Raw genomic sequence first — 27,817 nt, forward strand, 5'->3', positions numbered from 1 at the left:
TGCACACTGGCCATGTATTCTACTTAACAGGACAAGCTTGTTTGAAACTAGAAGTAGCTATTCCATGAGATAGAGCCTCAAATACAGAACAGAGTTTTTGTTATTGTGCCATATTTCAGAACACATGTAGTTGCTCAATCTTTAAAGTCAGAATATTTACTCTACTACTCTTTTTTGGCCTACCCATGGCCACAGAAAATTCTTGTTCTTCCATGGTGTAGCAGGCTCCTTGGGGCACATACAGACATGGGCTTGGTTGTATTCACCTTCAGAACAATTTGCATGGAAATCATTATTCATTTGATTCCACACCATCCCTCATTTGTTTAAAAAAAGTTTTCAAGGGAAATGCCTCCAAATGCCATGCTGCTGCATGACATTCAAAATCTTATATATTGCTTTCCTGTAGTGCACTGAAATGTTTTTGCAGCATTCATTTTAAAACAATACATTCCCATTTTTGTATGTATTTGCACATTTTAGGATAACTTCAGATGTATGGAATTAAAAGAGCAGTTGTAATTTTAGCCTTTTCTGGTGAAAGACATTCCTAAGGGGAGTTTCCAAAGCCCAAAGAAGTTTAATGTATGTGATGCTGACAAGAATACCGGCGTGTATGTAATTACTGAGTGATGAGTAAGATTTCTGAAACAGTTAAATACAGAGATCGTATGCTCTTTTTATTGGCATACAGTCACTACCCATAGAAGTGCATTTGTGTCAAAAAAATAATTTTCATATTTACAGGAAGTGACAGAATTCCAGTTGTTGGCAGAGTATATAAAGCTTTTCATACACAATCTTTTTTATTATTAGACAGAGAATATAAAATCTGAACTGAAAATCAAATTCAATGCATCCTGGAAACTGTATTCCTCAACAGCTTTTCTTAAGCTTACTTCTAGTTTCTTTCTGTCTCTCACAAGACATCCTTCTAGGACATCTGAACTGTTATGCTACCTACTTTCCAAAAACTCTCTTACCCAGAGCCAAGAGTGTAGTGAGACTGAATCAATACATCATTATTTATATTCCTACCAATGCAAGTAAAAGTTGTGTGTTGTAAATTATGCCTTATTTTGCCAGTAAATATGACTGCTTACTCTATGTGAAATATATAATTGAGGGGGGTGTTATAATTTATAACTGATTATTTATCTGTAACAGTGTTTTGATAAACATGCATGTATTCACTAGCAATTAGCTTGCTTATTAAACATATAGTTAAAATGCATTTTTTGCCCTGAAGCAGTTCATTTCTGCATCTTATTTATGAAAAAAATTACAGTGGAAAAAAGCTGCATAGCTGAATTTGATTTAGTTAAATGGATTTATCTATTCATGAAGACATGCTTTCCAAGCTGCCTGTACGAGTACCATTTTTTCTTAGACAGAGCCAATCAGAGAGAACTTATTTCAATGTTAAGCCTTTTACCTTTTTCACAACTGGTGTCATGCCAGACCTTTTAGGCACAGATCTCTCCCTGAATTTATGTTCTTCTGTAACAGTCACTGGCCTAGAGTTGGGTATTGTTGGTTTGTTTTAATTTCTATTATTTCACACTCTTGTTTCTAATAGCAATAGTCAATTTCCTTAAACAGGTAATCAGTGACCTCTTTCATTTTATGGTCATATTAAAATCAAAAATTTAGTGGCATTGCTAATACATCAATGTATCAGCTTTACACAAGTCATAATTCTTGTGACACTAAGAACCAGCTTTAATATTCACTACGCATTTAATACATGTGCCAAAATGTAAAGTTAACCTATTGTCAGTTTTCCAATGTGTACTGAGTGATGTTTATAAACATGCTCCATAAAAACATCTGAAATTCTGAGATGTGTGTAATATGCCTGAACATCCAAAGATCTCTCTGAAAACTGGGTGAGGAATATAGTTCCAGAGCTTAACACTGCCACATGAGATCAGTTAATCGCACATATTCCTAATGGGGTTCAGTCTGTTTAAGTATAGTTTGTATTACAGTGACCCATATTTTACACAAACAGCATATCGTACCAGCTAGACCAAAAAAAAAGGGTTATTAAAAAACCTATTACACATATCTAAAGAAAAATAAGATGCCTTTTCTCTGTTCTTCCACACCCCCAATAAAGTAATCTTATAATGTCCATGGATTACAAGTGTTTCACGTTAAATCTTTTTCAAGTACTTTAAAAATCTGTTATACCAAAAAAGCTGCCTTTTTCTTTTTCTTTTTTTTTAAGTACTTTCTACCATTTACCACAAAATTCAGGTGCAAGAATTTTAAACAAAAAAATGAACTAAAGAGCTTTATTGACATCACGGTACATTCAATAGTAATTTTAAGAACATTACAGCTGAAAGAGAATGGCCTGTTTTATAGTCTTAATAAGCACTACCGTTCTTGAAAAAATGTAATACAAAGAAATCCTATTATTCTGAGCAGCATTTGGAAAAAATACACCTATTTACAAATAAAAAAAAGGATTCTGGTTTCACCTACATAGCCACAATGTGCCTCTATAATGAGACAAGCCTTTTATAACTCATGGAATTTTTAAACGTCATAGCACTGGTGCCATAAATTCCTCAGCGTTTACGACGAAGAGGAGTTGTTGATCTGAAAAATAAAGGAAAAGGGGGAAAAAGTTAATTGGAAAAAATAAAAGACCCCCAAACCCACACACACTTTAGGCTTAGTAATTAATAATTTTAAAAGATTTTCCAAAGTTACTTTCGCCTAAGACAAAAAGTTTAATAAATACCATACTTTATTAAAAAGGTTCATATGCCGTACACATGAAGACGAATATAAAAAAACTTTTAAAAAGTCAGACAAAATACTTAAAAAGTATACTACCTTGATCGTGACTTAGACTTGTGTTTGCGGCTTGCCTTCTTACCAGACCTTTGAGATTTCTCCATGGAGCATGACCGAATATGCTTCGATTTCTTAGACTTCTTTTCTTTACTGCTTCCTGGTGATTCAGAACTACTCCTTGCACTAGATTCAGAGCCTGATCGTTTTTTGCTATCTTTGGTAGTAACTTTTTTGCTTTCTTGTCTGGAATCCTGTCTTATTATTTTCACACATATTGAATCACTGCGAGAGAAAGTTCTTTCGCTGTCTCTTTTTCTCTTTAATCTACTGTCATCATGATTGCCAGCCTTACTTTCTTTTTCCTCTTTTTTGGGCTTATCTTTTCTTTTTTCCTGATCTCTCTCCCTTTCTCTGTTCTTTTTTTTGTCTTTATCTACACCTCCACCCTGCTCCTTCTTCCTTTCTTGATCTTTACCCTCACTTTTATGTTTGTGCCTATTTCCAGTAGGGCTTCTAAGCTGCTCTTCGGCTTTACGCCTGTCCCTGCTCCTGCTGCGGCTCGCACGGTTGGCTCGCCGGTCTCTGGAGCGGCTGCCGCTTCTATGTCTATCCCAGCTTCTCTCTCTCGAAGGACTCCGATTTCTCCGCCTCTCCCCCCTTTCAGCACTGTGATTTCTACTAGATCTTCTCCTTTCCCTTATTTTCTCCCTGCTCCTACTCCTCTCTCTCCTGTTTCTGTGGGAGTAACTCCTGCTCCTACTGCGCCTAACTTTATGTGACGGCGTCCTACTGCGACTGTGTCTCTTCTTCCTCTTGGGAGAGGAAGAACGTGAAGTGCTGCGGCTGCTACCTGAGCTAGTGCTATACGAAGAACTGGATACTGTGCTGCTACTGCTGCTGCTCCTGCTATTGCTGCTGCTGCTACCACTGCTAGAGCTTCTTGACCCACTCCTTCCTGTCCTCTCTTTACCCTCTTTCTTGAGTTCTACATCAGGAGCGACTGCATTTGGAGATCTCTTCTTTTCATGAACCATATCTGCTTCAATTTCTTTTGCCTCCTGTGATGCTAAGTTACTATTCTGTTCTTTGTTGATAAATTCATTCATCTCTTTTGAAACTTTTTCATTTTGTAGCTTTTCTTCTGAAAAAAGTACACAGAAAACAAAATGCAATTAATTTTGAGCAGTATGTCGGTAATTTCCACACAATTACATTGACAAAACCAAAGTTTCCAAGCACCTCTCATAATACTTATAATTAAAACACTGCCACTATACCAACTACTTAACAAACCACTCTCTTTTCTTATAATTCTAGAAAAGTTGTCTTCTTGGTTTAGAAGAAGTAGAGCCGAGTCATTTTAGAAGTATTGATGTTATTCCATGTTTTAATGGTTTAAGATGAAGTTCTCAAATAAATATACTGGAACACCAGAATTCCCAAAATGATCTACACAAAAGACTTTTTCCTTTTGCAACCTTTCTGCATATCTGATTCTCCCTTTCTGCTTCCTACAAGACTCCTCATCAATACAGCAGGAAGTACTGGTGCTTCCTGCCTTTCTTAGAGCCCCATTCATCTGGGTTCGAGGATTATTGTCTGGTCTGAAGAAGCTGGATTTCTCACATAGTGAGACCCTCAGAGCATTTCTCAGAGGTTTCCAAAATGAAAATTATTTTTATTCAATCTAGGATTCTTTGCATCACTGCCAACTTTATCTCCCCATTTTAAATTGAATCCAGAAAAAATAACTGACATACATTTTTTGCCTAAAAACGGGCTTTTGATGTGGGCCATCATTTCCTGAATTAATTTAGGGAATAAAACTGCATCCAGAAACCCAGAGTAATCCAAATGGCAGCTAATGGTCAAATTTAACCCAGAAAACAATTCCAGCTGGTCCCCAAGTTATTAGGCAATACAGGCTGAAGCCAGTGTATATTAGATAATGCTGTATTGTCCATTAGAAATCTTCTACCTTTCCAAAACACTGCTACAAATGAGACTCTGCACTAGCACTCTTCAGTATTATGGATATACAGAATCAGCTGCTTTACACCCTAGTTTTGTATTTCTGCAAATAGTCCCATGGAGATGTCTCCACATTGACATCTGGCTTCCTGCACTAGGAAGACAGAGGTCATAGGCCATCACTCAGACACTCTCCATATGGCTATGCTTTTATGCATACATCTTCCAACACTCAAAGAGAGACAGGACTATTAAGAAAACCAAAAGTTTAGCTAGTCCAGCCTTTCATTAAAGGCTCCATATGTCTTATTTTCAGGCTTTTAAATAAAAAGTTAAAGGAAGAAACCATCAATTTGAAGTTCTACCATAACAGCACTTTCTCCTCCAGTCTGTGAACTTGGTCATGACTTCTTAACACTGCATCCATCTTTAGACAGCTCTTCAGCACTGGGATCAAATGTGCTACCATTTTGGCCTACATTACTTGTACAAAAGGACAAACTTTACCTTGTACGGAGAAACAGAAGTAAATCACAGGGTTTTGGCTTTTTTAAATTTGAATTTTAAAAACATTATTTATAAATTCAGTTTCATAATTTTTTTGCTTAAAACATGTTTCTTTGCCGTCAATTTACATACACTAAGTAGTAAACTCCATATACAGTGGCACAGTAAGAAGACATCATATGGTTTACCTTCTAGCTGTTTTTCTAGTAGTAGTTGCTGTTCTCTCTCTTTTCTCCAAAACGCTTCCTGTTTTTGCCTTATTCTGTGTCGTAATTCCTCATCATCAGTATCAGATGATTCAGAGCCTCTGTCACTCCTCTCATCTTCACTGTCTCCTGATCCATAACCACCCAGTCCACCTGCGTGCATAAAGTCCAGTCTATCACGAGGAAAGATTAAGCTTTGCTCTTAATACTTCTGTGAGGCAAAGAGGAGAGTAACACTGCCCTTCCTTCACTTCCTCGTCTCTGAAGAAGTCACTTTATTCTGGTAAGTGCCAGTGCTGTTTGCCAGTGTGTTCAAGGCCCCCGTATCTGCATTGATGGTCACTGTCTGCTTCTACTCCTTCTGGAACAGCTTGTTTATTTTCAGCAAGCAACCACTGTGACCATGGTACTTTTTTTCCATTGTATGGAAAGGCAAAGCTCCCTGTGGAGACTGTAACAGTGCCTGCCTCCGTATCAGCAACGGGACAGAAAATGCCTGGGATCTTTCCCAGAAGACATCTCAGCTGCCTCCATAGTCCAAGGCTACAGAAATTCTGAATACCATATCAATTTTTTCCATATGATTTAGAAAACACTGCACTTTGACAGGTATGGAGATGGAATAGAAACAGACTTTCTTCTCCCCCAGAGATATTTAACTACTGGACTGATAAGGATAAAGTCAGTTTAAACATGACATGGATTTCTTTCAGTCTGAGGTCCTTAGCATCATTACTGAGTTAGTTTCAAAACATGAATACTTGTGATGATAACATTTAATCTAATTCATCAATGTTCCATGTAATGAACACATAACTGATCACTGACACTGCTGTAGTACATTTTAGATGATAAAAGTCATGTTGGAAGAAATCTCTTGCAGTTGTGTCTCAAGCTGGAATTTCAATCTCTCTTTCCTGTGTTGTTTCTGGCAGTATATGATATGGGAGCCTTTGTGTTTATGTAGCTTCTCAATAAAATAATAATTACAAAGATTATCATATTTTTATTTATGGACTTTCACATTACTCTTCTATCAACTTTCCCCTCTGGTTCATATGGATCAAAACAGAAGAAAAGTATGAAATAGTATTCCTTTCTTTGAAGGCTGCAGTGTGCTTCTGAAACTATCATATTTTGACAAGTAAATTTATCTGAAATTTTTACGTATTTTCAAAATTAGGGCAAGATTCTCATACACTAAATCACACTGCCTAGTCCTTTACTCCAGCAACTATCCCACTTATATATCAGTAGGACCACCTGTGGAACAAACAAAGGTGCTGATAATGATAAAGTTATCAGAAAGTGACCCATACTCCCAGGCAATTAAAATCTAGTTTCAAAATGCAATTTCTAGAAATGCAAGGCAAAAGTGAAACTCCCCCTTTAAGCCCTCTCAAAAATAAGGAACATACTTACCGAGTCCAGTGAGGGAAGCCAGTGCACTGGACTGTGCCAGCTGCTTTGCAGGAGCTTTGTATCACATCAACAACAGGAACAACATGTTAACACAAATAGCCACGATTTCATAGTCATGAGTCTATGGTATTGTTAAATCTACTACTATTGCTGTTCTTTGGAGGGAGAGAAGAAACATTAAAAACGCATCATCCATTTAAAACCACTTCTAGATTTTCTGACCATGAAGATTTAGAATTTAACTGCAAATTAACAGCGAACCGAAAAAACCCAAATATAAACTCATAAATCACTTTCCAAGTTACAGCATCTGCACATAATTTTCAACTTCAGTAGTTAGATACTTAGATTAACTCTGTTATGTTAAAATAATCTGTTCTGTAAGTACAATACATGTTAATAGTGAAAGCAAATTAATTACTAATTGAGGACTCAAAGTTCATCTCTTTTCACTTCTGAACAGCTTTGAGATAAAGATGATAGTAGTAAGGAACAGCTACAACTCAAGAGCCATTGACACACAGGTACCATTTTAACTGAAATGAATTGTATGAAAAAAATGGAATAACTCAAGTAACTCACAATACACTGCACAGGACAACAGTACATGATTACTGGATTTGAACTCTACCAAGTTGGATGCATTATACTGGAATTGTTCTTGAGGGAGAACTATGGAGGTTAAATGTTCTAAAGACATGCAAATACAGAATTTTTGCAGAAGAAACTAAAAAGAAAAAACCTCCCAAACCCGGCATACCTTTAGTTGCTTTACGGTGAACATCTTTGGCCACATAATAGATTTCTTCATTTGTGACATCCAAGAGAATCTCTGTCAGCAGCATTTTTGTCAGCATCATCTGAAGAAAATTGCACATAGAATTAAAGGCCAAAACATCTTGAATAAATTCTGCATTCAAATTATATCCATACAGCTTCACTTCTTTTGATGACTATGAAAGTCATCTCCTGCATATTTTATTTAATAACTTCTTTCAAAAGACATGACTAAAAAACAAAACAAAAAAAAGATTGAAGCTGTTTAAATTGACCTGATTTCACAGCTCTAAAGTTTCTATTTTGACTGTGAACTGTATCTGCATGTGTTGCACACAGCTATCCAGGCACTGATCTTAATGTTTAAAATGATTATAACAATGAATATGTAAATCAGAAATGTACTTAGACTGATTCCAATTATTCTTTCAAAAACTAAAGAGCACTTTTCTGACTGGTATGCTGCCTGTAAAGATCATCAGAGGTTACTTATGCAGCATTTTATTATTACATGTTTTCTACAAAAATTGAAAAAAAAATTGAGGTGGTAGCTAGTTCCCCATGTCGTTTATGTCTGGCCACATGCTCTACAAAATATATTAATCAAACTAAGTAGAATTCAGGGCCTTAATTAACAAGAATTCACAAGTATGAAGGTTGTGCAGACACAGTAAAACTGTTGGTGATCTTGGATTTAGGGCTGCAGCACTTCCTTGCAAGAATACATTTCTTAAATTCCCTTTCACAGGAACTGAGGCTGAAGCACAGATTTGAAATGGGTACACTTAATCACTAAAACGTTTCAGAAATTTGGTAAGTGAAACAAAACCATAGAATTAGTAAAGATTAATGCAAAGATTATACTCACTACATTCTTGCACTATTGTGCTAAATATGAGTTACATAACTGATATCCTTGTTTCTGTGAGAAAGACAGCATTATGAACAGATGCAAATATAACGCTGCTTTACTGTACAATGCATACTGCACCTCTGTTGGCAGCATCGGGCATAGAAAAAGTCATTTACTTTGATATGCCTGAAAAGCATGAGCAATTAAACAGAAATACTTAGTGAGAACTACATTATTAATACCATTTGATATTCCTTTTCTTCTTCTGTCATTTCTGGTTCACTTTGCTCCTCTTGAGGAGCTGGGGATGGACTCCTGCTGATTTTCCCAACACTAACAGCTTCTGTGTTTTCAGCATCTTCATCTTCCTCATCACTGTCCTACAAGTACAGCATCATACACTTCAGGAAAAACTTAAATATCAAGCTCCTTAGTTTCTATTCTTAATAGTCAGTTTCATTTACTTTGTACTGAAATCTGTATTACAAGTTATCATAAAACCATTTGTTTTCTCCCTTCCTAAAAAATATGCAGGTACATGTACCCACACAAGCTAAGAAAATACTTAGTTGTCAGTTCCCTGCCAGACTACTTTGGACTACAAAAAAGATAAAATGAAGGCAATGCAAGGTTTCCTAAATTGGCTCAGTTTAGCAAATACAGGTATCTGAATATTTTCAGCTGCTGATTTGGAATTCTGACTTTCAAAGGCTCTGTACATTCCAAAAGGGAAAAAAAAGTCCAATTTCATCCTTGTTTCTTTGCTATTACAGATCAAATTATATACTTCTACCTCTTAGCCATTAAAAACTTCAAAATATCAAGTAATTAATCAACAGAGGAGCAGCGTAACCTTACTTTAAAAAACAAAACCAATGAAGTAACCAGGAACACAGAGTCTCTCCTTCTAAGAGACTAAAAAGTTGATACCTTTCAGGAAATACAAACCTGAGCAAAAAACAAGCCCTTATACTTACAAATTTACTTCTCTGAGGTAACCGTGGGCCATCCCCTTCTTCAACCTCCTCACTTTCCTTTTTCTCTTTTTTAGACATCTGTGAACGTTGCTGCTCCATTCTCTCTTTTTCCAATTTTTTCTGTTTTTCTCTTTCCATCTTTTCCAGGCCCTCACGAATCCAGGCAGGCAGAGTTCTACGCTTCACAGCATCTACATAAGCAAGGTTTACAGTTTTGCAAGATGAAAAAACCTTCCCCCCACAAAAAGGAATTAAAATATCCCCCTAAACAAAGAAGTAAACCCCCTATCCCCATCAAAACAAGTCTCACATCTGATTGTGGGGAAAAACCATTTAAAATTGCTTTTTCTTTCCCTGCTCTTTTACTTGCTATTTAAAAGAAAAAAGTCTTCAAATTTTGCAATTCTTTATAAAATACAGCTTTTAGATTTTTTCATAAGGAGTGGTTAACATGTACCAATCTGCGGAGGCTCCTGCTTCACAGGCATCGCAATAGGTGACCGCTGTCGATCTCTGAATGAGGGTCTTTCCCTTCGATTCTGAGTAGGTGCAGGAGGTGCTGGAGGACCTGGTGGCCCTGGTGGTCCTGGCTGCCAGTAAGGTGGGTGAAATCCACCTTGAGGTGGACCAAAAGCAGCCCCATGCTGAAAGAGTAATGCAGTTTATTTTTCTTCACACGGTAACACTAAATGCAGCATGTGAGCAAGTCAGTCTACAAAAATCCATGCAAGTAGGAATCCATGATTTCTATGCTACTGAGATCTCTCAATCTGTTTTACTGTGGTCCCCAAGAAACAAGTGTTTTTTTAAATATTTAATGACTAAACTTAGACTTAAGCAAGGATACTTATAAAAGCTGAAAGGGCTTCAACCAATCTCCTTTCATGTTGTGCTAAACATTAAGCTCTATAATCACCATCTATCTCCATCAGTTCCATGCCAGCTTAGCATCAGAGCATGCAGTTAAATAAAGAGTGTACAAAACTAAGATTTAAAAGTCTAGCTATGTTAGCAGTCTTTTAACTACAGCATGACAACAAAAATTTAAAGACCAGCCTTTTATTGCATAAGAATTTTGCACTGTGCACTTTCCAGTAATCCTTCACAGGTCTTATTAATATGGCTGATTAAAATATTAAATGCATAATATGCAATTTTAGTACAGATCCTGTGTTCTGGGCAATCTCTATACAACCCAAAAATCACAAGTCTTGAGGCATATATGAGGAGTTTTTTATTTTAATATTTACTGCCCAGAAATGTCAAATGAAACTATTCAAGAAGAGTGTTCAGGAAAAAGGGTACAGTATCAAATATTCCGCTGACTATTTAAGTGACTAGCACTAAGTCACTCTCCACTACAATTTCAGGTTAAGCATCTCTCTTTTATTCAATGCAAAACAAGTTTTCTGTAGTATTTAGAGAAGTTAATTTTAAGAGTTTGTCCCATGACAATAAACAAAAATTATAATAAACTCACGTATTGGAAAATTATTAGTTCCCTATTTAACAATACTGTTGAACAAGAGAATTGTAAGAGAAAAATAATCTAGAAGATAAAAAAATAGCCTAGAAAATAACAAAAAAAAATTTCTGCACATCTTCCCGTGTATTTGTTTATGAACAGGAGGTAGGTTTTTAGACAGCTAGTTTGTCATTTTCATCAGGAGATCTGAAGAAAAATACTGAAAATAGAGGGAAGATAATAAACTTCTTTGTGTTTAAAGGTCTGTCCAATGCACCCTGCTATTATTAGCAACAAAACCACCTACATGTTTATACTATACAACTTATATGCCAGAATGAAGAAAAAAGTGGATATGGATTTTTTTTTTTTTTAGAAATACTATTGTTTATTCAAAGAATCACAGTAGATAGATATGGAAAAGATCAATGGATCATCCAGTCTATCTCCCTGCAAATACAGGACTCTTTCCTGTGGTACATTATCTAGCATATCTAAGCAAACCTTTCTGAATTTTTTTTTTCCTTCTCCTCTTTTTTGTTTTTTTTAAACACAAAACTACATAATGTTAATTTATATGCTGGAACACAGTGATTCATTTTAATACTGCAGACAACAGCCATTTCTCATTAATACTGTAGAAAAATAAAACCCTTTGGCCTCTGAACAGAACTGAGAACTTTAAAGTATCTTCTGTCAAGTGTTTGGTTAAAATGTATCTTAGCAGATAACAGATTCTGTAGATGTTGGTAGAACTGAAGAATGAAAGTCGCCGCTAGATGATATTAGAGGAACACGTCCATGGAAGGGACTCTGCGTGCCTACAGTATTAAAGCAACAAATATGTTTCACCTGATAGTCAAACTGGTTCACTGGCCCCATTGCAAAGTTATCGGGAGGTCCCCCAAAGTTGTGATTGTTCTGGTTAAACATATGCCTGTTGTCAGGAGTAAATTCCCCACTGTCCTGACTGTTGCTGTCTTCTGACGGAGGAACAATTTCCATTTGACCTGGGGGGGTTGGAGTCATCCACTGCTGATCTGGAGGTGGGTGAGGGGGCTGGTGAGGCATTCCCCATTCTGTTCAGGATTTAAAATACAATTCGATACCAAGTTAGTATAATTTATATGAGTCACCAATCACTCAGTGTTCTTGCATTTATCACAAGGTTCCTCAAAGCATCACAGATGATAAAGCAAGGAGACTCATCAATCTGCAGCCTGTATTATACTGTCTCAATAATTTCTTCAACTAAACGAAGGAAATACAAATAGCTATAGCTGAACTGAAACATGCAGTAGGGGGACAGAATAGGACAGGCACAGACATCCTGTAAATTTGTTTTTATAAATTTCTAGTAATAGTGAACTCACCACAAGACTTACAAATTGCTTAATCTGTTAAAAAACTGCTCCTACTTCTCTACATCAATTTTGAAAGCAAGGAGCTATTTTACTATTTTGCATAATAGACTTGAAATACCTACTTTGGAAGGAAAACGGTGCTGTAAGCAGCACAGCCACTGAAACCTGTGCTCCAAAGTCTTGAGTCCTGATAATGGATGATTTCTTGGATTGCTCAATATCTAGCACAGGTCCCAGAATAAGCTATAGTCATAAGCCCTCAAACATACATTACAATTGGCTAACAGAGTGAAAAGGGTCTAAGGAATGAATTAATAGCTCATGTGGCCATAATTTTTGACTGACTCCTTAAAAAGACAAAAATTATGTGCACTATACAGATACTTATAGACCATGACAGAGATGCCTTATAACTCTCCCCAGTAACAGTATTAGGATCTAGCCTCTCAGGTTAATTCCTACCTTCCATCCAGTCCTTTAGCACATTTTTCTAATTTTTACTGTCCTTCCCATCTGCATCATAACTGCATCTATTACTGTAGCAACTAAAAAGTGCTACTATAGCTTTTCTATTTCTGTGAAAATTTCTACTTACTGTACAGAAATACAGCTAGAATACACTCTACCACATAGAAAAGTTAAAAATTCTCACATTTGCCTACAATAACTTGTAGCCTAGTGCAGGTAGGTGAAACTTGATGGCTACCTCCCTTTTATTATGCACATATAAAAGCTACCAATAACATATTAAGCCTACTTATATTAAATGTTGCATTTCAATAAATTTGGGTAGTGACAGTGAAAACTGGGAGTGTTATTCTTTCAACCATTACCAGAATCAAGTATGAAGTGCAGTTTTCCCCAGAACAACTTAGGACATGCACATAGGCTTACTATGTTGCTCATACACTTCAAATTGCATTACAGTATAGTGTCATAACCCAGCTTTCAGAAAACAATTTCAGAAAAAATTCTTAGCAGAAAATAACCCATTTCTATCCCATTCTTATTACCAGTGGCATCTTGTGAAGTTTTAAAAAGAAAATTAATTTTTGGGAAAAAATAAAGTATGGAGGAAGTAAACAATACAGAAAATAATCAATACTAACAGAAGAGTACAATCAACTTTAACTTACAACGACTGAAAAATGCTGACAATCAGATACCCAAGTTAAAAAGGGTAAATCCTAAGTATATGAAACACAATAAAACCATATTTTTCACAAGGACTTTTGCTGATCTTCCTTTTTAAAGATTTTATGACATCTAAAGCCAGCATCAGTTATACTGTGAACTCATTGTACACTTCAAGATCATGCCAGAAGCAGGTATTACACTACAGGAGAGGCAACAGTAGCTCTCTAAGTAGGAGCTGTGATTAACAAATCAACTGGTAGTTTTGCATTTTGAAGCCTGAGGGACAAGGCATGTTTGCACCAAAAAAATCTGACAAGAATAAAATGAAAAAACATGAAAAAAAGGAATGAACAGGAAGGGAAACAAACCTGGCTGCCACATTCTGTTGAAATTGGGATCCCCCTGAAAATTATTATGGTTGTTTGGACCAGACTCTATTCCTGAAATATCCTGTCCGTTTGGCATCATTCCTTGTTGTTCCACCACATTCTGTTGCCCTGAGGCTTCTCGCTGAGCAATCCATGCTTGAGCTAATGCAGCCCAGTCAATCTGGCCTAAAATAAACAGAGGAAGTTAAAAAGGTTAGAACTCACACATCTGAAGTTTAACACTGTTTCTCAATTACATGTCTTATTGCTCAAGATAAATGGGCAATATTTACCTTCAGCAAGCACTGTGAGTACCATTTAAACTTATTCACAGTGTACAGTAAAAGAAACAAAGCAAATGTCAGTGTACACACTTGCTGAAGTACAGTTGCTCTGCATATGTTCAAAATGTCACAAGGCAGATTATTTTACATTCACATTAGCATTGAATGGGTGGTAGTAATGCACTTTTTTATATGTGAGCTAATTCTGACATCAGAAATTAATATACATATCCCTATATTATAAATTCATGAAGATTTGAGAGTAAAAAAGATACATAGTTGGAAAATTATTCTTCAATGTACCCTCTTCATATAACACTTGCCAGATATTATGTTACAGTTCTCTCTCCCATTCTTTTTCTTTACTGTCATTCCTATCAGTAAACAAATAAATTGCACTCTCAGATAACAACACTAGTATGTCTTCTGCTTATTATCAAATTAGGAAAACCTTCCAATTAATTTAACAGAGATTAAAGTGACAGTAAAACCTGTGTGCCTGATCACTTTGCCTTAGTATTAAACATGCATCTTCACTTTCATCCATTTCTCTATTTCTCTTGATATTTTGAATTGTTGCACGTCATTCTCAATTTAAGGTATATTATGTTCTACTCTTTAAAGCACTTGGTGGTTTTGGTGGGGGAAAAAATGCAAACAAGAGATCATGATTATCACTGCTGTAACCAAAATCAAGAACTGCATTGGTCTTCCAGTGAGTTTTTTTTCTGTATATATAATCTGCATTAATCCTTCTGCCACACAGGTACTGAATAAAAAAGCATATTCTCTCAAACAAAGGATTTGGCTTGGCTAAAGAACTGACAGGGATACATATCTAGTAACAGAGGTCTAAATGTTGATCTGTATGACTGGTAAAATGGTGGTAAATTGTGTAGGATAAGTCAGGTTTCTTGCTTGTATTTGCATATTATATATTAACCTTGTGAAAACATTTGGAACCTTTGTATGTTTTCTATGTTTTCTAGTTCAGAAAAGCATCATGAATGTATTATCTTGAGAGCAGCTACAAAGGCAACTATGAGTCATACTCTGTTACGAAGATTCAAAAATTTAAATGACAACACATTAAAAGAATGAATCCACAAAGCCTTCTATATACTTACTTGGATCTTGCTGGTGCTGAAATGACTGCATCCACTGCTGTTGGTTCAAAGGCCATTGCTGCCAAGGTTGTCCACCTTGATCCCACATCTTTTAAGTCTTTATATAGTCTATATTTCAACTAAAAATAATAGTTGTATGTTTAAATAGATGCCCATGAAATATCACATAACTGAAACTTACATAACTGCAGATATAGTTAAGCCTTGCAAAGCAAGCTGAAGCAATGCTGGCTTAATATTTTAAGCTGGAGGAAATGGTTCATCCTTTTGGAGTAATATCTGAAATATTACTGTAAGATTTCAGGAGTCTAGTATGATTTCTCTGTATTTTCACAAAGAAATTAACTACCAAATGATGTTCAAGGAGAGATATGGCAAGTTTGTACGACAAGATCTCAACCGGCATTAAATGCAATTTAAAGCAAGTCAAAATATAAAAGGCATGATTGGTATCTTTGCCTACTTCTTAGGGAAAAGATGTGTATTTCTTCAAACAAGTGTCATGCAAGGCTGTTAAGCAAGACAAAAGTCACCAAATGGTAAAACACATTGTTAATGATTGCACAGGAGAACTGCACAGGTACAAGACAGTGCCCGCATGCATGTTATGCATTGTACAGACTCTTAACTTCTAAATATGACCTTAAAATCCGAGAAAGAAAAGTAAATAGGACCACACAATTACCACACCGCCCCTTAAAATCATGAGAAACAATTTTTGGTGTGCTGTATATATCCTCACTGAGCAGGCAGCAGCAGCCCTGGCTCCAGATGGCAGCAGCAGAGCTCCACAGCCTGCTTGCAGGGAAGCTCCAAGGCCAGCTCTGTGTCAATGTGCTGAGGCACAGCAGTCCAGGCAGGCGTGCCCACAATGGCACACCAGCTCCTCCCAGTCATTTGTACCTCCAGCACACGCCTAACCTGCTACACACGGAAGACCTGAGAGCAGCCACCTGCACTGCTCCAAACAGCTTCTCCAAAGACAAAGACTAGGAACAGTTCTGGGAACACTTCACTCCAGAAGCTGTTCCCAAAAACCAGTATGGTAGGAATGCACTGAGTGTGACCCTCTCTGCCCTACACAATCTGCTAAGAACTTCTCAACAGGCTTTCCATTCAATGGAATATATCCTCATGGAATTTAACATACAATCCCTGAGTTCACACTGTTAAAACATCAAGCATGTAGGTAGTTTCAAACACTCCAAACGTAAAAGAAAGAGAAAAATTCATTCCCTGAGGTCACAGGCGCAGCATACAGGACCCAGTCGTGGCTCACAGCCAAGTGCAATACAGAATAGATGAACAGAGCCCTCTGCTTCAGAGCAAACCAGTTCAAAGCAGCCAGGGCCACTTGGGTGGCCAGCCAGGAGCTGCCCCAGTGGCTCTGAGGGAGCGGGACACACACACCCCGCAGACAGAGCCTGCTCTCGGCACAGGGACAAAGCTGCTGGAGTGGAACCTGCTCACAAAGGCATCCTGTGCTCACCAGCTCACCCAAGGGACTGCATGACTGCATAGGCAGGGAGCATCACTCCACAAAAGTGCACCACACAAAGAGCTGCACTCAACATCAGGGGCACTGGGCCATGCAGAGATGAACACAAACTTGTATTTTGCATACTTCTGTCAAATGAAATCCTTTATCTGAAAAACTGTAGATGACTTACTATAAACACTATACAAAAATTACACCTGTGGCTCTGAAACCTTCAGCTGCATTTTGGGAAGGGGGGGGTTCAAACATGACCATATCAACTTTGGCAACAGGGGAGTATTGTGCAAATTATCTAATACTTCATTATTTTCACTATCTTTGCTTGCCAAACTAAGTATGGAGGCTTTTTCCCATTTCATGAATACTTTTATGCTATCCAAACCTTTAATAAGTGAAGACAGCACCCTTTCTCTTGTCTCTTTCTATTCACATTTTTATCTGTACCTAGGAAATTAACTTTTTTATACCAGCTGAGTGTATGGGTGGCTACTAGTGCACTTAATGCAACATTTTAGCTGATCCCTTAAACTAGCTCTCCAGGTATTCCTAGACACATATATCATACACTAGATATGAGGAAGTAACTGCAAATACTATTTTCACCCTAAATAAAAAGGTAAGTAAATGTTTCTTCCTTCCCCCAGTTCATCTTTCCATCCGGAATAAAGATTCTTTCAAATGTCAAAATAAATTTATTTACATATTAGAAGTTCTAAGAATTGGGGTTTCAGACCACCACTGCAGTACACAGCCTCATGGTACCACTCCCGTTGTTTCCAACTATTAAATCCCACTAGCAATAATCAACATGGATTTCACTAATTCTGGTGGCATTTTTTTTACCTCAACATATAGTATGTTGCAACAAATTTGTAGAATTACACTAAAACTCAGCAAAAGGTTGGTTTTTTCACTAATAAGACTGCTTTGCATATAACTGAATGCAAATTACACAGTTAAATACCAATTTCTCTTATCAAAGTGTAACAATATTAAGACCACTTCTACAAAGGCAACTAAACTGGAACCTCCTACACACAGCTTTTACGTGGTAGGATTAGATGAGATTTATTTTTACTGGACTTGTTCTATCTCTGTCCTAAAATCTGCAGTATTACAGATTTTTTTAAACATGTTCCAGGTAACACAATTGTATATCTATTTCTCAATTGAAATGGAAACTTAGTATTCTGCCTTTTTTTTTTCTTTACTCTCAGGCCTTGATCCTCACTACGGACAAACTGAAGTACCTGTTTAGATCATAAATAAGGTCTAAGACAACAAATGCCTCCACATCTCAGTAGAACTTGCCCTCAAGACAATTACTGCCTTGGGTGAATATTCAAATAAATCTTGTGGGAAAGATATATTACCTTGCAGCCCTGTACCAAGTGGCACCTGAAATGGTGACCAAGGGATAAAGCAGACAAGCAGTGACCTCAGAGAGCAGCAGCATTCATTCACCTCCTGGCTGCCCCATCAGCAGGTTATTATGCCCTAGGCACTGAGGCCAAGCCCACATCCCTACAGGAAGGGGTGCTGAAGGACCCCACCACGTCCTCACTGGAGAACAGCACTGACCCAGGCCACCTCACACTCCCTGGGTGCTTCCAAGCACATCCCAGGTGTTGCACGGACCTGGGAGCCCACAAGAGTTCACACCTGTCCAGTGTAGTTTGGAAGGTCACAGGCTTTCCCTCAGTGCCAGCTGGCTGCAGGGCCAGAATAAAAAGCACTGCTGGGCTTTAGCTGTTAGCACAGATAGCTGCTGATCCACTGCTCTGCAACATAATATGGCCCAATCTTCAACTTGCCCTAGAGAGATTATTTCTTCTTATTACTTCTATTCTGGGGAGAGAAATCAGGTGGGGAAGTGCAAAGCAATAGGTCAAGACATAGAGCTGGGATCTATTTTGATGCACAACATTATGACAAGACAGCAACAACAGTGTCAAACCCTGAAGAAGTTCAACATTTGATTAATTCAATTTATGCCACTCAGAACAAACTAATTTAAAATCACTGCTATTTGAAGCAGCTAATTTTAGTTTGTGAACTGTATTTGAAAGCTTGGTTTCCACCAGAAAGTCCTGGTTTGTAACATCTTAATTCTATATTGGATTTGTACTTCTATGGTTTTCCTGAAGAAATGCTGATTTTCATAGGTTGGTAACTATAAAATATGCTGGCTTTCAAGCACACAGCTTTATTACCAAATTCAGTGTAAAAACATTCGTTACTAATCAGAAATATGTACTACACAAACACTTAAGCAATGACATCACTTTTTTTATGCAACTGTACATGCAGAAGCCCTTTTCCAAATATGATGTGAAAACTGTCCAAAACAATTTTTTATTTATTTCAACACATCTTCCTTATTGAGCAATGTTTGCTTTACAGAAACACAAATTGGATATGGAAGGAATAAAATTGACACCTTAAAATGTATATAGAAATAATCTTAACATATACAGGCTAAAAGAGAAGGGGACAGAGACAGTCATGTATTCAAAATTTTTAATACTGAAGACTAAATGTGTGGCTCAGAGCCATTGAACAGAAGAGGTTAGTTGCAGCACCTCTCTCTTTATGGTCACCTGGAACAGCAGGACATCGTCATTTTGTGGGAAACAGACTCCCCTGCTTTTTAGTTCTCCACTTATTTTCCTGCATTTTCTCCAAGTTTTCACTAACTGGTACAAGGTAAACATGAAAAAGGTACTTGATATAATTTTTTTATCTACTAGGAGGAGGGCTACAAGCATTTAAAAATGGTTCATTGTCTTCAAAAATTATTTTGCTAAGCACTTCTAATGTGTGCTAATAATTCCATCTGCTTTTAAGTTTCAGAGGCTAACCCCAACCTGTTTTTAGCTCCTCATTTGCAGCTGTCATGTTCTAAAAGGTAACTAAAACAAGCACTTGTGCTATTTGATGCTACTCTTTTTTACATAAAGGCATTGAAACTTTGTATTCTGCTTGTGAAACTTTACTGAATATGGAAAGGACTTTTCAACAGAATCTCAGGATTGTCCTGTCAGACATCACTGACAGTTTCCTTCCTAGTGATATTTTAAAGGTGTCAAAAATAAAAACAGATCAAGTCAAGTCATACAGTAATGAACAAACCAGATGTGAGTTACCAAAACAACACTTTTGAACCTGAGTCCATAAAGAGAAAAGGGCACAAACTACTTCACAAGAACTCATAAAACACAGTGGAGAAAATGTAGCCTGTTAGCAGTAATTTTAAAATTACTGCAAGGGATTCACTTCCTATACCAAGGCAGGGGAGGAAGAAAGAAACCCAAAATCAACAAACAATGCCTCTCACCCACTAAACCAGTAACTTAGGCTTGAAACAACTGGACTAATGTGTATGACAAGAAACAACCTCAGACACAAGTAGTAATTAATAATGGAGAAAAGAGACTCAAAATTCTCTCCTACTAACTAAAATCTGCACTGACAAAATTAACTTAGGATGCTGCCACACAAATAATAAACAAGTTTTTATTTCTTACAAATTCCCAAAACAGCATCACCTGAAACAAAGGCTTCACCTAATACAATGGAGAGCTCTATTTCCCACCAGTGATCTAAGGCCAAATACACAGCAGAGCATCCAAATGAGAACGAAACAAACTTTATTTTCTACTGAAGTTGGAGGGCAGGGAGATGAATACTGGCTAAAATTAACTCAGTTCAAAGGTTAGCAAGACAGTAACAGAGGGGTGTTTCAACTGAGAAGTCATTAAGACATACTGGTTCTGACATGACAAGTACATACAACAGGGTTGAAATGCAACAGGTTTACAGAATGGATCCATTTTGTAGGCACCTACTCGCAAAGGAAAATGCAGATACTATCGCTCCTTTACAATGATGGGTTAAGTTTCTTTTACTTAGCTGTTCTACCCTCCAATTCAATTGGACATAGCCTTTTTTTCTTTCCTTCTCTCTAGCATACACACACAAATAAACAAAAGAACATTTATTGGTGCTTCAAGAGCTGTTCCCTGATGTCAGATCACAGTACAGGAACCTGAATCTATTAAAAATCTGTTTACCAATGAAGAAACAGAAGCCAATTCAGGATTCTTTTTGTTTTATACAGAAGCACAATCACATGAGAAAAGCACCCCATCAACTCACATTTAATTTCAGTTACACGTATTTAACAGATTATGGAAAGTTCACAAGATACCTGGAAATCCTGCAGGAGTTCTTAAGAGCAAACATGTTCTGAAATATGCTCTTTCAAGTGTTGGGGTTTTTTCTTTTTAAATTTCTATTCAAAGGCTGGACTAGAATCTGCTGAAGTCTTATTAAAGTAAACTACTGGTGTGAAAATGTGCTACCCTTGACAGGACTGCTGGTGAGGGCTCCAGTGCTGATGATAAAAGCTGAGACAGCAATATAGACAAGACTTACCTTGATCATCATCAGCCTCTGAGAGCCAATAGCACAGCACTCAGAAACATTTAAATGTGGTGTCAAACTCTCTACCACTGTATTTAAACTAACTTTTCTTTGTGTAAAGACAAAGAACATATTTTTAAAGGCACCTTTCCACTCCCATCCTTGATTACAACATGCATCTCAACTACAAATTACACCTCAATGTTAACCTGTTCTTTCAGGGAAAAAAGGCATCTCCTTCAACCTATTTGTTAGCATAATAAGGTATTTTCCAACATAGCTGTATGATGTGTCCAGACACACCACACACTGAAAGCACACATTTAGGAGGTACTTACCAGTAAAGAGTCTTGAGTGATAACTCACAAGCTCACCTTTAAGTCTAGGAGACTCCTCCAAGCACTTCCCACAGAACACAGCTATCCTGCAGCAAATTACATATTTCCACACCAACAGGAAGCAGAGCATGGTTTCCTGAGAACTTGCCAATGGCACAGTGCTTAGTGAAGGCCCTTGATGTCAAAGATGGGGCCATCTTTTAGACAAGGCCACCAACAGAACTTGAGCAGCAACAGGCTCACTCAGATTCCTTGGACAACCCTACCTAGGCAGTTTCATAATGTAAGCTCCTAAAATCCACTCCCAGTTCAACAGCACTTGTGCAGAGCTAGCTGCACTCTGACCTCTCAACACTGGAGAAGAGCAGTCTTATGGAGCGAGGCTCAGTCTTGGAAACGTCAAAAGACAAAGCCTGCTTGTCAGTCACCCTGGAGATACTATCTTCCTTAAATGCCTTATGACATTGGCTGCAGCAGAACTGAAAAATATCAAGAAATTTCCCCTGGAAAGATAAGCAAGATCAGTCCCCAAACAAAATTTAATACAGCTAATGGATAAACTGAATTGCTCCAATTCATGCAGCTAGTCCAAGATGAGAAGCACAGAGACCTAGGAAGTTAGCTCAGCTCCAGAAAAGCATCAGGAAGATAACTAACCATATCAAGCTGTCCTGATGAGTGCATCTTGTTCACGCTTTCTTGCTCCTTCTAAGTAACTCCCATCACTGCCAATCTGCTTCTTCCTAATATCAATGTTACCCACCATCCTAACCATGCAGAACACCTTACAGCTCAACAGCTTCTGCAGCAGCTACTGAAGAGATTCAGAGATTCTGAATGGCTTGCCAGGAAATCCATGAAAGTGAAATATCTTACAAATGAGGAAAGAAGTAATCTTTGGAATATGAAATCAAGGATTTGTTAGAAGCTAGACTATCTCAACTCCAAGAAATTAGGAGACAGCCTAGGAGTCAAGCTGTCACTAGAAGGAGAGTGGCACACACCTTCTGCTGTGTCCTGAGCTGAAGAGATCAAGGTTACGAATTCCTACATGCGACATCAGTATCACTGGACCTGATCTTCAGGGCACACCCTGGTGGTTTATTCAACCCTGAAGACAGGCAGACTAAGGATTCTGGAACCTACAGAGCCCACAGACAGAAATCAAGAGCATTCTGATGCTGAGGGGAGGCTGTTGCATCACTTTTCTGATCATGCTACTCATCATTCCTGAAGAGCAGGTCAATATATGACACAAGATGGCCTGACAAGTTTAACTTGCAAATTGAACTCTTAACACACAGCTGCAGGAGTTTTTCTGGTGACTAAAGATTTGTCTTGCAGGCATTCCAAACAGGCATGGCATTTAGCAAAGAAATATCCATCATCTAATTAAACAAGGAAGCTGAAAGAGCAGGCCATCATGCATACTTGGAGAATCCCTAAACAGCTAGTCTTTGTACCTCAGGGTTTAGAGATGTTCCACATCCTCTAAGGTAACCTGACAGTGCAGGCAAGACTTTTTGACTATATTTAGGTCTACACAAAAACCCTAAGAGGTAAGAGTCCTGGTTTGTAACAAATTGCAATTACTGGTTTTGAAACCACAAAGGCACATTAGTCTCTGATGCCTCCTGTAGAACCTGGGCTGCAGAAGTCATCCACAACACATCTTGAGATGAATACTGGCTCAAGCATCTCAAAAGCATCACATACTCTGTGGGCAGAGTTTCTTTATCTCATATAGATTTAGGCTCTGAAGGTAAACCTAAAGGAAAATGGAGATGTTTCAGGAGCAGAGCTCCTTGAAATCAATAGCCTGATTTCTTTATCTTTCATGTGGGTGCCTTATTTTAATGTAAGGCTTTTACTTTTCATTCAAGGTAGCTGATACTGACTGTGAAGTTTTAGCACAGTGACTGAAAGCTCATGATGAGTTTCCATGATGAATTCTGTGGAACCGTTCAGTTGCAAGCAGGATAAACCTAACCCTACATTCACCACACCAGGATCAAAGCAGTTAGTAGAAAGGCAGGAATAAGGCCAATACCTCCAAGAGCTCAAACTGAACAAGTGTTGCTGCAGAGCTGTTTCCCCCCTTACTTTCCTCCCACTGTGCTATTGCTTCAACAGGGCCATGGTAGCAAAGACATCATCGATGAGGTTGGAAGGACTAGTGGATAAATATTCTGGGGATACAACACCAACAGCTTCATAGCTCTCCCAAGGAATTACAAAGAGCAGCTCATCCATGGTATTATCAATATCCAACCACACTGGAATTCAAAGTCAGTAATGGACACACACGGTACAAACTCCAGAGATGTCTATTTCAAAGTGCTCCTAACTGGAAGGAAATGTAAACTGAGCACTTCTTCCATGACTGTGCCACTGGAATAAAAGATACTTTTCTGTAAGAATTTATACATAAGAGGTGCAACTGAAAAGAATTGCAAATGAAAAATAGCTTTGCATACCCAAAGGAGCCCCGCTACCAAGAAGAAAAATTTAACGCAGAAAGGGTATCACAAGAATTATCATTAGGTGGGGGTCTTAGCATAGGAGACCCAGGTAAGTCAGAACACTTCTGCAGTTAAAAGGATGTAGGAGTCTGGAAAAGTGCTGTATCCTATGCACTCACATAGGAACAAACCCTGCAAGTTACTACAGAGGGGCTGCAGACACATTCACTCAGAGTCAGAACAAATGCATTCCATCACTCAAAAACATACCAGCTTTCATTTTACTTGTAAGAATTAATATTTACTACTATATTACACTCAGCTGTTGATTAGATAATTAAGTATTTATGGTGTGCTTTAAGTCTGCACTAAATCAGAAAAGTTACAGTAACTGTCTTGCCTACTATGTTTCACTCACTACACTTTCACTTGGCCAAAAACTTCCATCCATCAGGTAGGGCACCACCCTAAGCTGTTCCCAGTATTTCATGCCCAGATACTATGCACCTTTTCTCCTCTTGAGAGCCAGAAGCTATACTTTTGTGCCTGCTGGGATCTGTTAGCATGATGACAAGTCAAAAAACATGTAAAATCTTCCAGCTCACTTATAGTTGTGTATCACTAAAATTTGCTCCACTGCATTTTTTAACATAAAACTGTTCTTTCTCAGACTGAAGAACAGACACTTTTCAAATGTGTAACTGAGATCCGAAATACAGAATCAGAAAAAGAACTGATGAAAACAGCTTGCTCAGGATCCATGAAGTTTTCCCAGAACCTGGTTCACACATCAGTATGTCTGACTAATATTTACAATGCTAACAAGATGAAGCAGCATGAACAAAGGTCAAATTTAAAAATAAACTAAAAGAAAAAAAAAAAGTAGTGTGAAATCCTCTTCAGGGAGTCACTCCAGCAGCACAGCTTCCATGGTCTGTCAATTCAAACTTACATCCACACACCCAGTGAGCTGAACACAAGTCTTTTTTAAAAGAGCAAAAGGACCAGATATTGGCATCCAGGTACCATTTACTTATTTTTTCTATTTCTAACACATAAAGATAAATACATTATTTGATTATCATATAGTACCAAAACAAAATCACTGCTAGAACATTAACTACCACAGAAACATTATCATAACTTCAGCAGTTTAAGTCAAAACTGTGCTGGGTTGGGGGTGGGGGGGAAGTCCAATCTGATTATTTTTTTCATGTATCATTCCACTGAAAGTCCTGATGCAGGATTTTCAATTAGCCCTGTAACTCAGCATTATTTTTTTTCTGAAGTGAATGGTCCATCTGCAACTTCCTCTGCAATGAACATGCTCTGCACAAAACTTAATAGTGCCAATAACCACATAAACAACTGCTCCTCACTAGTCATGAGCAGATATTGACCTCAATGATAAATACAGTTATCACTTAATAAGGGATCAGCTAGTGATGAAAGCAAGACTACTTTAATAAAATCTACTCAAAATATTATTTGTCACCAAAAGCAGACTTAGAATCACCATATCTCAGCCATGAAAAGAAGTGAGACTGGACACTCCTGTTCCCCATTGAATCTTTACATAATCCTGCACTTAACTAAAAATCAAACATGGTTATAACTCCACTCTACCACTACAGCTTATAAGGTGAGTTAACCACTAAAAAATTGTGGAACTGTGCTAAATTTGTGGACTGTTAAGCCCTACAAGACCCCTGAGCCCAAACTATAGAAAGCATTCTTATCAGAGCAGGAGTTTGTATGTCATATGGGACAAAGGAAGTCTTGTCATGGCCTAACAGCAGAGATGACACAAGGTTTGCTGCTGTACCAAACAAATTAAAAACCAGGAGCTTGTCAGCAATCCCAGCAGCTTGTGCCTGGACAAAGCAGAGACTTTCAGCTCCCCTCTGTTCTACAGTCAGGGGAGCTGCAGCATCTGTCACCCCCACAGAGCCATCTTTAGTGCAGCTGCACTCCAAAAAGAGGTGTCTTACTCCTACCAACAGTACAGGTGTTGGCTAGACTGCACTGGTATTTGTAACCCTGCCTATGGAAAATGATGTTGGAATACTGTCAGCTGGTAGACAAGCTTTATGCTTTGAAGACCACCATTCCCCTCTCTGAAAGGTGGCTGACTGCTTCAAAACAAAGCCTTTAGGGAAACCCTTGTTTCCTGCATCCCACGCCTTCCAATAGACTGAAAACATTTACAGGTGTCAACTATAAGAGAAGAAATGAACAACAACCAAGGTGGCTGAATACTCTGCATTATCTTTTGTTACAGAAGCTTAGGAAATTTCGGCTGGGGTAGCATATCACAGAATTATCCAATGGTTTGGGTTGGAAGGGACCTTTGAAGACCATCTAGTTCAACATCCTGCATGAAATGATGTTGCTGAAAGTTCTGTCCAACCTGATCTTGGACACTTCCAATCACACAACTTCCCTAGGAAAAGTATTCCACAGCTTCTCCATCCTTATCATAAACAAATTCTTCGTGATGCTCAGTCTAAATCTATATTTCAGTTTAATATTGTTGTCCCTCACCCAGAGCCCTGCTAACAAGCCTTTTACCATCTTTTTCATGTACGAGAGTACCTTTGATTCCCTTTAGGTACTGAAAGCCCACAATAAGGCCTCCCGGGAGCCTTCTCTATTCCAGGCTGAACAATCCCAGCTCTCTCTGCCTGTCTTCACAGAAGAGTGGTTCCAGCCCTTGGACCACTTTTGAGTCTCCATCCTTAACCGTAAAGTCTAGCACATCCCATTAAAATTCACTTCAACAACTTTGTGGGATTGTCTAATGAAGTACAGAGAAAGTGCAGGGATAAGTGCTGAAAGCAAAAAAGGCTTTCAAACCCATCATCTGTTTGAGAATCCATTTAAAAACACCCTGCGTTTGCCAAGCTACTGGTCCAGGTATCTTGCAAATGCCGCTGTGTGAATTTCGGTTCTCTGGAGCCCTCCAGTGGAACGAACTCAGAGGAGCGGCCACGAAACCCATGAAACAGCACAAATACCCCACGAATACATTTCATCTGCGGGAGCCAGGCTGCTGACACAGCCCAGCACCAAATCCCAGCGCACATGTTGCTTCCCTAACTGGGTTACGGGCCAACCCAGGCACACACCGCGCCCCGCGGAACCACGGGCGCTGCCCCCCGGCAGCGGCGGCTCCGGCCCGGCCGCGCGCTCCAGCATCCCGGGACCGCCGGCCCCGCCAGGTCGCGCGCTCGGCACCGGTCTCTCCCGGCGCCGCCGGGGCAGCGGCAGCGGCGCGGGGTGGCCCCGGGGCATGCGCACTGCCGGCACCGGGTCCGTCCCCACCGGGGACCCCCGCGGGGGGGGGCGGGCGGGACGGGGGGGGTCCCGGGGGTCCCCGCCGCTCCCCCCAACGCCCTCACCGCGCATGCGCGGCGCGCCGCCCCCCCCCGGTTGGGCAGCGGGGGAGGGCGAGCGGCTCTCGGCTCGTCCCTTCTCGTCCTGGCCGCCGGTTTCTGCTGTCGGCGCCGCCGGTTCCTCACGCCCGGCGAGCAGCTGCTGCCGCCGCCACCGCGGCGCGCGGCGCCCTCCCGGTTCGACTCGGAGCGAAGGGGAAGAGCGGGTCAGCTACACCCGCCGGCCCCCCGGGAGCGCTGGCGAGCGCAGTCCGCCCCGCTACTTACGCGGTCCCCCGCCTCCCGCCGCCGGTGCCGCCGCTCCGCGGCCGCGCTGCCCCCGCTATCACTCCTCGTCTTCACGGACAAGACAATATGGCGCCCGCTGGCGCTCACCCGGAAGTGAAAGGCGTCACGGTGCTGACCCTCGCCCGGCACACTCGGGCGCCTG

At 39.1% G+C, this 27,817-nt stretch overlaps 1 protein-coding gene across 2 annotated transcripts; it reads right to left on the reverse strand.

The window, feature by feature from the left end:
* Nucleotides 1–652: 652 nt before the first annotated feature.
* Nucleotides 653–27,806, reverse strand: PNISR (PNN interacting serine and arginine rich protein). 2 transcript variants are annotated; one of them, XM_030944292.1, is made up of 12 exons: nt 27,655–27,806; nt 15,270–15,388; nt 13,859–14,044; nt 11,842–12,068; nt 9,982–10,168; nt 9,525–9,715; nt 8,790–8,927; nt 7,678–7,777; nt 6,918–6,971; nt 5,478–5,648; nt 2,851–3,952; nt 653–2,610 (listed from the first exon to the last, which is right to left on the reverse strand). In XM_030944292.1, exons 2-12 carry the CDS (start codon nt 15,355–15,357, stop codon nt 2,580–2,582), a joined length of 2,475 nt encoding a protein of 824 aa, XP_030800152.1. In that variant the 5' UTR covers nt 15,358–15,388; nt 27,655–27,806; the 3' UTR covers nt 653–2,579. The 2 variants fall into 2 exon arrangements, with proteins under 2 accessions (XP_030800152.1, XP_030800154.1); XM_030944294.1 differs by lacking the exon at nt 27,655–27,806 and having other exon boundaries at nt 15,270–27,200.
* Nucleotides 27,807–27,817: the final 11 nt, after the last annotated feature.

The sequence above is a fragment of the Camarhynchus parvulus genome, chromosome 3 (genome assembly GCF_901933205.1).
Source record: "Camarhynchus parvulus chromosome 3, STF_HiC, whole genome shotgun sequence".
In the NCBI taxonomy this organism is placed as follows: domain Eukaryota; kingdom Metazoa; phylum Chordata; class Aves; order Passeriformes; family Thraupidae; genus Camarhynchus; species Camarhynchus parvulus.

Coding starts and splice junctions, on each gene's coding strand:
- PNISR (XM_030944292.1), bottom strand. CDS start 15,357: ATGTGGGATCAAGGTGGACAACCTTGGCAGCAATGGCCTTTGAACCAA. Junction 12,069..13,858: donor CAACAGAATGTGGCAGCCAG/GTTTGTTTCCCT, acceptor AATCCTGAACAG/AATGGGGAATGCCTCACCAG. Junction 3,953..5,477: donor ACTAGAAAAACAGCTAGAAG/GTAAACCATATG, acceptor TACTTTTTTCAG/AAGAAAAGCTACAAAATGAA.